The sequence below is a fragment of the Sparus aurata genome, chromosome 21 (genome assembly GCF_900880675.1).
Source record: "Sparus aurata chromosome 21, fSpaAur1.1, whole genome shotgun sequence".
Classification (NCBI taxonomy): Eukaryota; Metazoa; Chordata; class Actinopteri; order Spariformes; family Sparidae; genus Sparus; species Sparus aurata.
In genome coordinates this window covers 15,666,837-15,679,316 of record NC_044207.1, presented here as the reverse complement: position 1 = coordinate 15,679,316, position 12,480 = coordinate 15,666,837, and the positions used below count along the sequence as shown (strand labels likewise).

The 12,480-nt window shown below is 43.1% G+C and overlaps 1 protein-coding gene across 1 annotated transcript in view; it reads right to left on the bottom strand.

The window, feature by feature from the left end:
* ankrd12 (ankyrin repeat domain 12) overlaps window positions 1-12,480 on the bottom strand; it is a 39,929-nt gene that overhangs the window by 4,348 nt on the left and 23,101 nt on the right. The window contains 8 exon segments of the mRNA XM_030403025.1: window positions 346-3,678; window positions 3,680-4,749; window positions 5,113-5,260; window positions 5,802-5,944; window positions 6,139-6,342; window positions 7,447-7,584; window positions 7,988-8,059; window positions 9,743-9,893. Coding sequence (XP_030258885.1) covers window positions 346-3,678; window positions 3,680-4,749; window positions 5,113-5,260; window positions 5,802-5,944; window positions 6,139-6,342; window positions 7,447-7,584; window positions 7,988-8,059; window positions 9,743-9,893 — 5,259 coding nt within the window.

Genomic DNA, 12,480 nt, shown 5'->3' with positions numbered 1-12,480 from the left:
ACAGGATACACACACAGAGATAGGATGAAGAATGCTGCCTGAAATATGCGCCCATTTGTGGGCTTATACCCACAGTCTGTATCCGGTGAGTCAGACTACATAACGGGCAACCACACCAGAGTTTTTGCACTGAAAGAGTTAGGTATGAAAGGGCGCTTAACTACAGGGCAACATGATGTCGAAGTTAAACTCTGAGAAAAAGTTTTACTCTAAACACATCAATAAGAATGGTTGTCATTTTGAATCTGACATGCTGGATACAGGAGTTGTTTCCTGACACTACTACAGGGACATTAAGTAGATTCTGTTTTACAAAGATTTGAAGAGAAATGAAGAAGAACTCACTGTTGGTATACAGAGCTTGCTTAGTGGGTTCCCATCTAAGAGGTAGGATCCGTTGAAGGTCACATATTCATCATAATACTGTGGTGGTTGGGGGGTGACGCTGCACAACACTTTGCGCTTCTCCTCGATCTTCTTCCTGATGTGCAGGAACTCGTAGTAAGGGTTAGCCCTCTCTGTCTGGTAGGGTTGAATCTCCTCCAGCTTCACAGAGTCCACAATAGCAGCCAGGGACTGCTGGCCTCTCTCCTTCTCCTGTTGAGTCATTGAGCAGGACTGGGAGGACGATACTTTGGGCATCTTTCTCTTGCGAGGATGAGGCACGTGGACGTCCATGTCCTCATCTGCAGAACGAACCTTGACCTTAGCCCCTGAAGAATCTGAATCCCGGTCTCCAGATTGAGGCGAGGAGCTCCCTGAGGCACTGCTGCTGCTGCTGCCGCTGCCGCTACAGCTAGAGTAAGTCTGAGCTGCTGATTGGATGGTGCTTTGACTCAGCTCCTCTCCAGATGAAGATGACTCTGGTTTCTCCTCGGCAGGGGTCACCTCCATCGGCTCTGAGCTGGCCTCTGTTTTATATTCCGAGGAGCTCTCTGTAGCCAGGCTGCCCTCAACTGTCAAACTCTCTATTGGCGCAGAAACAGCAGCACCACTGTTGTTCTCTGAGCTCTGCGCGACATCAGCCACCTCTTCAGTTTTGTGTTCAGGGCTCGAGGGCATACTGTCCTTATTCTCCACCTGAGCGTCGAGACATGAGCCTGCAGCGTCACTGGAAGGTCTTGATTTCTTGCAGTCTTGGTTATCTATATCCATGTCTTCTGGAAAACATTCAGGCTCTGAGCTCGTTTTGCTAAAGCCTGGCAACAACTCCCCAGAATTGGAGCTTGGAATGTGCGAACTGGTGGACGGGACAGGACTTACAACAGCCTCTGGTCTGAAGCTTTCTGAAACCGTTTCAATGCTCTCCTGTTCTGCTCTATCAGAACTCTCCAGAGGTTTGTCTTTATTGTCAGAAACTTGTGAGGTACCCGATTCTGTCTGCTGCACGCTCTCCCCACCAGAAACAGCGAGTGGTTCCCTTTGCTGGAAGGTTTTTGTGTTTGTGAGCGTTAACAGCTCTTCAGTTACACAAGCTGTAGGTAATGATGGTTGATCAGAGTCTTTGTCACTAGATTCCACCTGTGAATTCTCTGTCAGACATTGGATGTCCTTCATAACAGGAGGATCAGTTTTTTGCTCTGTTAACCCAGTTTGAGAGCCGCTACACTCTGGAAGTGTCAAGTTTTTACTCTCATTGTCTTTGTTAGACACTTGTGGTGGGAAACCCTCCTCCTGCTCTGTGACTAAATCAGCAACAGAATTCGTACTTGGTTGACTCGTGAGACTCTCCTCTGTTTCCGTGGAGGTCTCTCTTGGTCTGATCTCCTCTGTAGGCTGGATGGGTTTTGGCAGATTCTCAACAGCTCTACCTTCAGTCGATGAGTTGGCATCCTCGTCTAGAATAGCCCTGAGGTACGGTGATTCGTGTCTGCCGGACAGCAGCGTCCGATTACTTTGCGGCACATCTGGAAGACTGTTGCAATCTTTATCGTGAACAGACGGCGATCTGGTGGCTTGAATGACGAGGGAAGACTGGAGGAATGCAGGCTGAGAGTCTGAGGCTTCCATGTTCATGTCAGAGTCGTATTCAACGTGTCTGGGTGTTAATGTTGTCGCCTGACACGAATCCTCTGAGCTGGCAACAGAAACCAGGGACACAGACCTGGACATGAGGCCGCAGCGTTCACTCTCTGGCCTGGGTGATCTGGTCAGACAGTTTTCCACCGCTGACATGACCTTTGCGCTGATAGAGGGCAGGCTCTTCCCATCAAGCGACATTGTTCTGGGACTAGTGCCGTCCTTCAAAGGTTTATCTTTGCTGTGGATATCAGATGATTCAGAGCTTTTTGAGCGCATGAGTTCTTTACTTAAGCATGGTTCAGTCTTAGTTCGGTCTTTAGGCTTGGACTTCACCGGATCTGCTAGGGGCCGCTGTTTAAGTCTTTCCCGCTCTTTTTGTTTGATTTTCTCCAGGTGTTTACGATGCCACTGCTCAATTTCCTGGTCCTTGAGGCTGAGCATGCGCTCAAAGCTGGTCTGCATCAAGTCATCATTCACAAGCCTCTTCTCTTTGGGCTTAGTGTCTCGTGTTGCAGGCGAGGCTTTTGATTTGGCCTTGTCTGCATCTGTTTCGTTGGGTTTAGCTTTGCTGATCTTGGCCTGCTGGGAGCGGTCCTTGTGCCGGTCCTTATCCTTGTGTTTATCTGAGTCTCTATCCCGGTCTCTCCGGTCACGATCCTTGTCTGGTGTTCTCACCACTTCCTCCTTGGATTTCATAGATAAGGACTTGCTGCTTTCCGACAGGTAGCTCTTCTTCTCTTCTAACAGTAACTTCAGATTGGAAGCAGTCCCATCTTTTATTTTGTCTCTCTTTTTTCTGTCACAGTCTCTCTCCTTTGAACGATCAGATTTACTATGATCTGCAGTCTTCTCCAGAAGTTTTCCTTTCTTATCAGAGTTTGTCCGTTCCTTTTCTCTGTGATCCCCAACGCCATATTCTCTATCCTGTCTCTCCCTATCAGACCGTTTGTCGAACTTATCTTTACTTTTTCTGCTTTCCTCATGCTTTTTTGTTGTGGATAAAGATTTCAGCTTTTCATTCTCTTTGTAATTTTTATCCCCAGGCGAGTGAGAAGAAATTGCTCCTGTTCTTTCTTTGTCCTTCCAACGATCCACTGAATTCTGTGGTTCAGCTTTGTCAGAGTGCTCTGTTTTCACCTTTTTTTCCTTGTCAGGATGCCTTTTCTCCATTTTTTCTGAATCTTTCTCCTTTCCTGGGAGCCTCTTGTCAGTTTTCTCGCGTGAGCCTTTTTCAGAGGGCTCCAGCTGTTCTTGATCAGCTGTGATCCCACTTATGGGTTTCTCCTCTGTCTCTTCTTTCATGCTGTTGCTTTGCAGCGTCTCCTCAGGAATCCGCCCTGAGCCGTGGCAGTCCACTCTCTCGTCACGCTCACTCAGCTTCGAATCCTTTACCTTCTCCTCTTTACCAGCAGCCTCCTTCCGCTCTCTCTTCACAGCCTTGTCTTTTTCTCTGTCCTCTCTCAGCCTCTTCTCTTTGCTGCTTGAGTGTTTCTCCTTTGTGTTCCTCTCGTCTTTGACAGGAGAGGAATCAGAGGTCTTCTGAAGTGAGCTGTTGTCTTCACCTTCCTTTTTCACTGGCAGAGAATCATCCGTCTCATCACTTTTGAAAAAATTTTCTTTCCAGAACTCTCTGTCAAACTCCAAATTCCTGTGGCCTGTCTTTCCTGGCTTCTTTCTGCCTGTGTCGGCTCCGCTCTGCCTCATATTCCCGCCTGTGTTTGTCTTTCTCCTTGTGTTTAAGTTTATGCTTCTTTACTACTTTGCCATCTAAGTCACTCTTCCGTAAGGCACCTTCAGCATTGTCTATACTGTTTCCTATGCTACCATCTTTGTAAGGACTCAAATGGCCGTCGTCCCCATCTACACTGGGGTCTTTTTGTTGGTGTTTGCTCTTTTCCTTGTGCTTGCACCCCTTGGTGCTGGAGCCCTCAGTGCAGTAGTCTGCGTCTGCGTAGTGGTTGTATTTGACACTGTCCACCGGACATGAGCTGTCACTGATGGAAATGCACATCTTAGTATTTTCCTGTTTGAGTGGTGTTTGTTTATCTGTCAGGCTGTGGTTCAGTTTTGGAGACTTTATGGATGACAAATGGAAGAGGTGGACGGATGAGTCATCTTTAGGACTGAAAGACATCTTGAATGAGTCTTCCTCTCGACCCTTTTCTGTGCTCTCGGACACTGTTGCAAGAGAGAGGACCAATGTTTTGCTATTCTCTTTCCCATCCTCTTGGTTTTCCTTGTTTTTATTCTGGCTTTTACTCTTCCTCTTGACTTTGCCCTTGTCCTTTTGCTCAGCAGCCTCCTTTTTAGACCTTGTGTCTACCTTGATGCTTTCTGAGCTCTGAGAACAAGTGGGGGAACTCCGTTTCTCTGGAAGGCTCTCCATTTCATCACTAGAGGTATCAGAGCTGCAGGGGACACGAGGTGTCTTCTGCTTCTTGGACTTGGAGGAGGAATCCCCTTTGCTGCTCTGCTTTCCTGCCACATGATTTCTATCTTTTTCCTCCTTCTCCCGCTGCCGTAGTTCCCTCCGGAGGATGTGTCTGTCGTTCAGGGCCTTACTGAGATCTTCCTCTTCTTCCTCATCCTTGAACTCATACTCATCCAGTCCTGGCATGGATGACGACGCTTTTGTGGCTGGTTTGCCATCTGAGTCCTTTTCAGTATCAGAGTCGTCCATGTTGTCATCCACACTGGATGGATTGACAGATGGTGGGTCTTCAGACTCTGCAGAGAAGAAAGGGTCATGTTATATTTATACAATAATTTTCACTTTCATACAAATAGAAGCACACTATTTAAGATTGTACAGTTTTTCCAACACATAACTTAATTCTCTATGAAAAGTTCAATTATATAATTACTTTCTCCATGGTGTAAAAAAGACAATGTACAAAAACGACAGTGAAACATTTAGTAGTACGCATAAAACTTCCAAGCCGACTTCATACACATTTTGTGTATAAGCGCCATCTGGTCCATCTATTGTGAAAACACATGTACACATGGTCCTCTGAGGTGCAGTGACAGGAATGTCTGGTAATATTTTAAATGGGAGGTCAGCCAAACACTACAGCATCCTCTGTATACCTGAAGAACTGTCCTCTTGGTCCGACAGTGGCACCTCTCCCTTTAATAGCTGTTCCAGCTCCTGAGAGTCAGCCACGTCCACCGGGCGCTCGCCACGCTTGTTTGCCTGGAAGGCATTACCACCGTGTCGGAGTAGCAGTTTCACAATCTGTATAAAACACAAGGATTGAGATTCAGAATCTGTAGACATGCAAAACAGTGAAAAACCAGAACATGGCAAAAGTTTAGATGTTAAAGGTGGAATTGTCCATTATAAAATATATTGAGAAAACACTTTAAAGGGACTCTGTTAAAGTTCTGTGTTGTGCTCAAAGCCAGTCATTAGTTTATGTTAGCAGACTCCATATCTAAACTAACATTAGGTACTGTTGCTCTCAGAGTTAACTGAAGAAAGTTCATGTATGCGATGTCTGGGCTCCACTAACTGGATCAACCCATGTCACTCCATGGCAATAAAATATTCTTTAAGATCATCATTACAATCATATGACTAGAGCTGCAAAGATAAGCCATTCTGTAGATTCAGCAATAATGACAAGAATCCTTAGTCACAGACCTACTAAGCTGGGACATATATTATTTTATTTTGTCCGTTCTGTACCCATTACAGACATTTTTACCCTGTGTAAATGGGATTACTTTCAAGTACCACTTCCCTGTTGCAGGGCAAACTGAAGTGAGGCTCTTACATCTTTATGCCCACTGCTCGAGGCATCATGGAGTGGCGTATCATCATCTAGCCCCTGCGTGTTCACCTCTGCACCTGCTGCTATTAAGACCTTGGCCACATCGTAGTAGCCGAGATTACAGGCTTCATGAAGAGGAGTCCAACCTTGGGAGGAGAGAAAACAGTAAACCTTATTTTTTTAAACATGTGTATTCAAGGTTGCTACAAGCACACTCATGTCTGTTTTGTTATCTCATACCCTTTCAATAAGCACCAGTTATTCGGGTTTATGTTATTAATAGCTACCATACAGACATGATGAAAGCTGTTTAATGATCACCTCCTGGGGGTATTTGTACCTGCAAAGTCTTTGACGTTGACATCAGCTCCCAGGCTAATGAGCTCTTTAACTTGCTTGGCGTCTCCCCGGATGGCAGCCATGTGAAGGGGAGTCTCCCCTCGCTCATTCCTCTTGTTGACCTTGTCCTTCTGTCGAGACGAGGCACTGCTGGGGACTTTCTTCTGCACGGGTGTCGTTTGTGAGGGGTGACTGGGAGTTGAGTCTGGACAAAGGTGGGCAGAAAAAAAAGGACTTAATTGATGCTTGAAGCAAAACCCTTTCACAGGTTGAGATAACTACCTGCCTTAATGTGTGAGTTACTGGATTGAGCAGCCACAATGGAACTATTTTACTGGAACTTGAAAGACTGAGGTATTCATTAAGGAACATTTCAACAATTTGGGAAATAAGCCAATCTGCCCTTTTTACCGAGTTAAAAGAGATAAGTACCAATCTCTGGCTGCAACTAATTATCATCTTCATTGTGAATTGATCAATCGATTAGTTGTGTGGTCAATAACTTTTCAGAATATGGTCAAACATGTCGGTCAGTCTTCCTCAAAGCCTGAGAAGACATCTTCGAATGTCTGTTTGTCCACATTCCAAATCGAGAAGTGAGGAAACAAGAAAATATCTTCATTTAAGAAGCTGTAATCTGAGAATTTTGTACATTATATAGCTTGGCGCTATCCAAACAAAATAAAAATATCACCACACAAAATCCCAGTAAAAATACACATATTCTCTTTTTCATTCTCAGTTTTAGTATGGACTAAACTAACCAGATATAACGTCTTAATTAGTGAGCTTTAGAGGTGCTGGTAGGCTGGTGTTGTTAGCCTCTTACAGAGACAGGCTAACCTAGCGCCCTTATTCCCACCATCATTTTCAGCTAAGCAAAGTGGCTGCTAGCTCTAACTTCACAGAACAGAACAACATGTGACTGACAAACATAAATGTCAAACTGTTCCTTTGACGAGCAAGGCTTTTGATTAAGCAACCAGCGACACTAGTTTTACTGGAAGTCTGTGCTTGCTTGTGCCTGTGTTTCGGCAGGTATGCACTAATTAATATTGTCTTACAGCTACTCAGAACCTATCATTTACAATAATCATCTGAGTCACCTTCTCCTCTTGCACAATATCACAGGAAAAGTGAGAGAGCAGTTTTCCTTCCAGTTAAGCAGCTTCATTTAATATGAGACATTGCTCTATTTTCCAACAACCTTGAGATATTACAACGCTTCAGAAGCATGACTCATCCAACAGTTAATAAACTGCGAGTCATCTTAAGGATGTAGTTAAGGTAAAAAGGCAGGCACACAAACCTGGACTGTTGGCAGTCATCTGCATTAGTAGAGCCATCTGTTTGCGCTCTGACAGAGGATACCCAAACAAAAGGTTGGCCTGGGACTTCTTGCCCCCAGCCTCCTTTTTCACCTTCTTCTTGTCTGGTCCATCTTTATCTGCAACAAAAGAAAGACATTTATAGAGAACAATCCAAAAATTGAGTCCAGTTTCATTCCAAGCAGCAATTTCATCGTCACAGTGACAACGTTTTCCTCCGTCTCTTGTATCTGTACGCGAAGAAACAGATGACAAGCATGAGGTTTGAAAAAGGGGACAGAGAAAGAAAGCATTCTCTTAAGCAAGCCAAGTGCAGACACCACTCCTCGAGTCCCCCCTCCCAGGCTCCATCGGTCGGTTGTTACTGAACACAGACATGCGTGAGCTGTAACGGGGCAGATGCAGGGTGAAAACACACACACGTGCATGTGTGTATGTGTGTTTACAGCAGCATAGTGGCGCAAAGAAAGTGACGTGACTTGTAGAGGACACGGGGGCTGAGGATCGGGCTGCAGCGATTACCTGCGTATATCCTGCAGGGAGGCACTAATCTCTCTCCCCAGGTCTCACTCGACTGGCCTGGGTCTGAGTCATCTACAGTGCAAAGCAGAGAGGAGGGGGAGGAGGAGGGGAGGGGAGAGTAAGGGAGGGTGGAAGGGTGGGAAAGCACTGCATTAACGCTCACTCTCTCTCACCCTCCTCATCTCACATGTGATCAAATACAGACAGGCAGACTCACACTCCACGCACAGATTATGAGTCATGGCAACACAGGAGACGGGAGAGAAGATCCAATCCGAGGCGGTCAGCGGAGTCATTACCTCCCTTATTCCTACAGTGAGGCACTAGAAAAAGGCTGCTGGAAGGAGAAGACGCCCTCCATGCTAGCTTAGCTTTACAACCTGTGCAACATCAATTACACTCTGAATTCAAAAGTGATGGCTCTCATCTGTTTGAATGACGCAGGACCACACAATGAAAATCATTACGTTGAGCTCTGCTCTACAGAGGAGATGAAGGCAAATCTACTGGACCTCAAAACAGCCTGTAGAACGCATTACTGTACTTCATTTACTGTAATTATGGCTGTAGGATACACTAACCTATTTTTAGTTCTTAAATCTGATGTAAACATACAGTTTAACTTGTAGCTAAATGATAGAAGCAGAATAGCCCATTTACACAAGCAAGATTAAGACTTCACATTGTCAAAGTCTCCAATTTGAAGCTGAGCAATTATCTCCAGCATTACCAGGGATTCAGACAGAGCAGATATCATTGCATGTCATATATCAGCCGCACGAACAACACCAGGTCTGAAAGTTATATATTTTAGTTTTTAAGAATGTCAACCAGTTCCATAAAAACACAAAACAACAACTTGTTTCTTGTCTGTAGCTCTCAGCTCAAAGCCCACTGGTTCCTACTGAAGATTATGCTACAAATGTAGTCAGACAATGTTCACGTGTAGTTTGATTTTATAAAAAGTGTAAGTAATTTCCCTAAGCAGCTCTAGTTTTCCACCAACATTACTTAAAAAATAAAAAAAGAGTAGGTAGTAGATTTATTGGGTGAATTTACACACTATTTTCATTGGTGGCTTATTAAGAGTAGAATTCAAGCACTTTCAGCAATCCTCTATACCCACAACAATTATTAAACATGGTCTCTTTGTTTATTTTATTAGCTGTTTATATCAATTTGATTGAATCATTTGATCATGATTATTCAAGTGTGGTGAGAGACGCCAAAACACAACAAAAAAATGTGACAATGTGGTTGTTGTTTTTTTACAAGGATCAGTTCATTTTTGGTTTGGGTCTTTTCATGGATTCTATTATCAATAAGAAAAATACGCCAGCACTGCCAGCTTTATCTTTAAACCTAAAAAACAAGGCCACATATCAGGAACTAGATTGCAACCTACTTCTTATATCATAGAAGGGTTGGAGCCCTCATTTTTATTTTCATAGAGAAAGTAAGCACACACATAACTATATATAGTTTAATTGTACTCCACATTCATGTGTTCCCATTAGCTTTTTATCTCAAGACTCACAACACATGTTTTTTTTTTTAATATATCTTGAGCACAACAGGCCACAACTTCCTCAACGTGGTCAGATTCGGATCTTGTTGCAAAACCCTTTGACCTACAGTCAGTCCCTAAAGAAAATGTTTAACAACAGGCCACCGGGGGGCAGTGTGAGGACATGGCAGCCAGCCAGCAGCATGGCTGTTGAAAGAGGGGGAGAGAGGAGCAGCAAAAGCTCTTACCGGTGTCAGAGTCTCGCTCCTCGGTCCGGAGCGGACTGGTAGTGAAGGAGAGCTTGCGTTTCATGGAAGACTTGGCTTTCCCTTCCTTTCCCAGCAATTCACTCCGGTCCAGCTTCGGAGTTTTGGTGAAAGGGGACAACTTGTCTTTGCTCTGTCAGAGGTGAGGAGGAAATAAAAAACAAAAATCAGGCATGACAAATGCAGCAAAGGTGTGGCCACATTTGAATTGTGTGCTTCTGAACAATACAGTCAGGACTGTAAATAAACAGAGGCAACCCTATTGAAAAAGGTTTATCAACTAGCTCGATAACACAAGAGTTGAGCTCAATGGGCAGGTAGTATTTCAGGTGAGACCAAAGCTTGCCAAAACATGACACTAACATAACAAAGAGCAGATGGTTATATTACAGGCTGTGTTTGGTCTCTGAAACATAATGTTTGGGTCTCACAGGCAGCAGGTTTGCCTGCATGACTCACTAAAATCTTATTCCCAAGGCAGGGTCTCTGCCAAGGGAAGAGCAAAAGATCAACAGTGACTAGTTTCTTTATACACAGAGGGAGAAATAAGTCCATTCTACTAGTAAATGGCTAGTGCAAATCAAAATAGCATTAAAAATGCCAATACTTATTAGATTAATGGCTTCCCTTAAGTCAGGATGACTAAAAAGTATTAGAAACTGAAGCTGCCCTACATGCTCATATTTCATGCTAAAACACATTCATTAGATTTTATGATACATGAACAGGGCTCGAGGCTTACTGGATCCTGTCCTTCTGGGGACCATAGTTAATTTTTTTCATATGAACAGAAATCATCAACTTTAAACAGGGAACTGCAGTTCAATGTGACAAAACAATAAGTTTACATATTTTTCTTGGAGTTCCACTTTTAGTTCAAGTGGCAGTTGGCAAACAAGATTATAGGTGCATTACCGCCAACTACTGGACTGGAGTGTAGCAGCACATTGCAGGAAAAAAACTTTTCAGAAAAACAAATTTTTCTCGATTATTCCCTTTACTCCCAATTAATTTATTAGAATGACTGCAAACCATCCATAGTGTCTTTACTAGACATGTATAGACATACAGGATTCCTTAATCTAACACTGTGTTTTCCATCATTCAGTATTGATATTAATTCCCCTCTTATGAGTGATTAAAAAATCAGTTTACATTAAACAAACGCATGAAGTACTTAACTTTGTAGTGTTTGGAGGTAAAAAGAACTTGGAAGGCTCATACTTTTAACTATAAACTAGATAAACTAGAAAATTGTTTCAGGACAGTGGTCTGGATCTTTGTACAAGAAAGAAGAGACATTTGGAGGACTTAAAAATAAGTAGAACAAAAATAGTTGAGTATAAAATAGATTCTTCAGGTCTAATAAAGTTAAGTAATTCAATCAAGACTCAACAGGTATAATTTAATGAAATAGAGGACTCACAATTACTACATACACCAAACACAATCCTGTCCACATAGAGAAAGGCACGCTCACTGCTAAAAGCACAAGTACTGTCTCACTGGATTTAGTCACATTTCCTTTAGTGGCCAAAGTCTGGGCCATAATTAAGCTAAAAAAACAACTCCCACATCACGAGACAGAAAATGTCACATCTGATGCCTCCCGCTTGAAGCAGCTTCTTGTCTTTATGGATATAACTTTGTTTTGTTTTGCTGCAGATGTGCATTGAGAGCTTGTGTTCTGCATCTGTACAGATGATGTAGCTTGTAACTGGATTCTTCCACAGAAATACTACACTTATGCCATCAGTAATGGCACCCCCTGATTTAGGCCTAAACATTAAACCAGCAATATCTGTATTATCAGAGTGTCTTTGAATTCCAGTTACAGGGTTCCTGCACTCTGATCTGCAGACAAAGCTTTTTTCAGTTCCAGTACTTTAGTGCACTGCACTTTGGTGCAGTAAAATACATTTCTGGCAGGAGGAAAAATGTCTGCAGTGTGGTGCTTCTTTGATCTCAGTGAAGCAATGTGCCAGCTGTGCAAAGCTGAAGTGTCTGGCAGCGTTTAAAGTAGAGGAACGTTAGGATGAGAAACACTTCTGCCTTAAATATAAATGCAGACATAAATAGTCCCTTTCATTTGTAGAGGAAATGATAAGTGGGTGATGTTGGTATAACAGTGTGTGTGTGTGTGTGTGTGTGTGTGTGTGTGTGTGTGTGTGTGTGGGGGGGGGGGGTAAGATTGTGTAAAAACATTTTAACATTTAACATACTGGCATCAGTTGTGAATAGCAAGAATAAATCTTCACCGAGAGGTTATCAGAATACTAGTTGTGCCGTGGCATTAACAGGGTTCGTACTCTTTTTTCAAGGTCAAATTCAAGCACTTTTCAAGCATTTTTAAGATTTTCCAGCACCTTATTGCTGGGGTGAAATACGTATCCAAGGGAATATATATACTTGTGATTTTTTTCTTCACTTTTTATCACAGTTATGTACATTGTATCATGCTGTAAACATCTAAAATTATATTTTCTAATAGCAAAAACTTCAGAAATTAATTATCCAGTCTGATCCCAATTTTGTGAAAGACACAGAGTTATAATGTCAAGCACTTTCAAGCACTTAAACTAAAATCCAAGCACTTTTCAGACCTTGAAAACACAACATTGAAATTCAAGCACTTTCAAGGATTTCAAGCACCCGTACGAACCCTGCATTAAATGGTCCACTCACATGCCAGTGTTCAATTACTGTGGAATCACATCTGA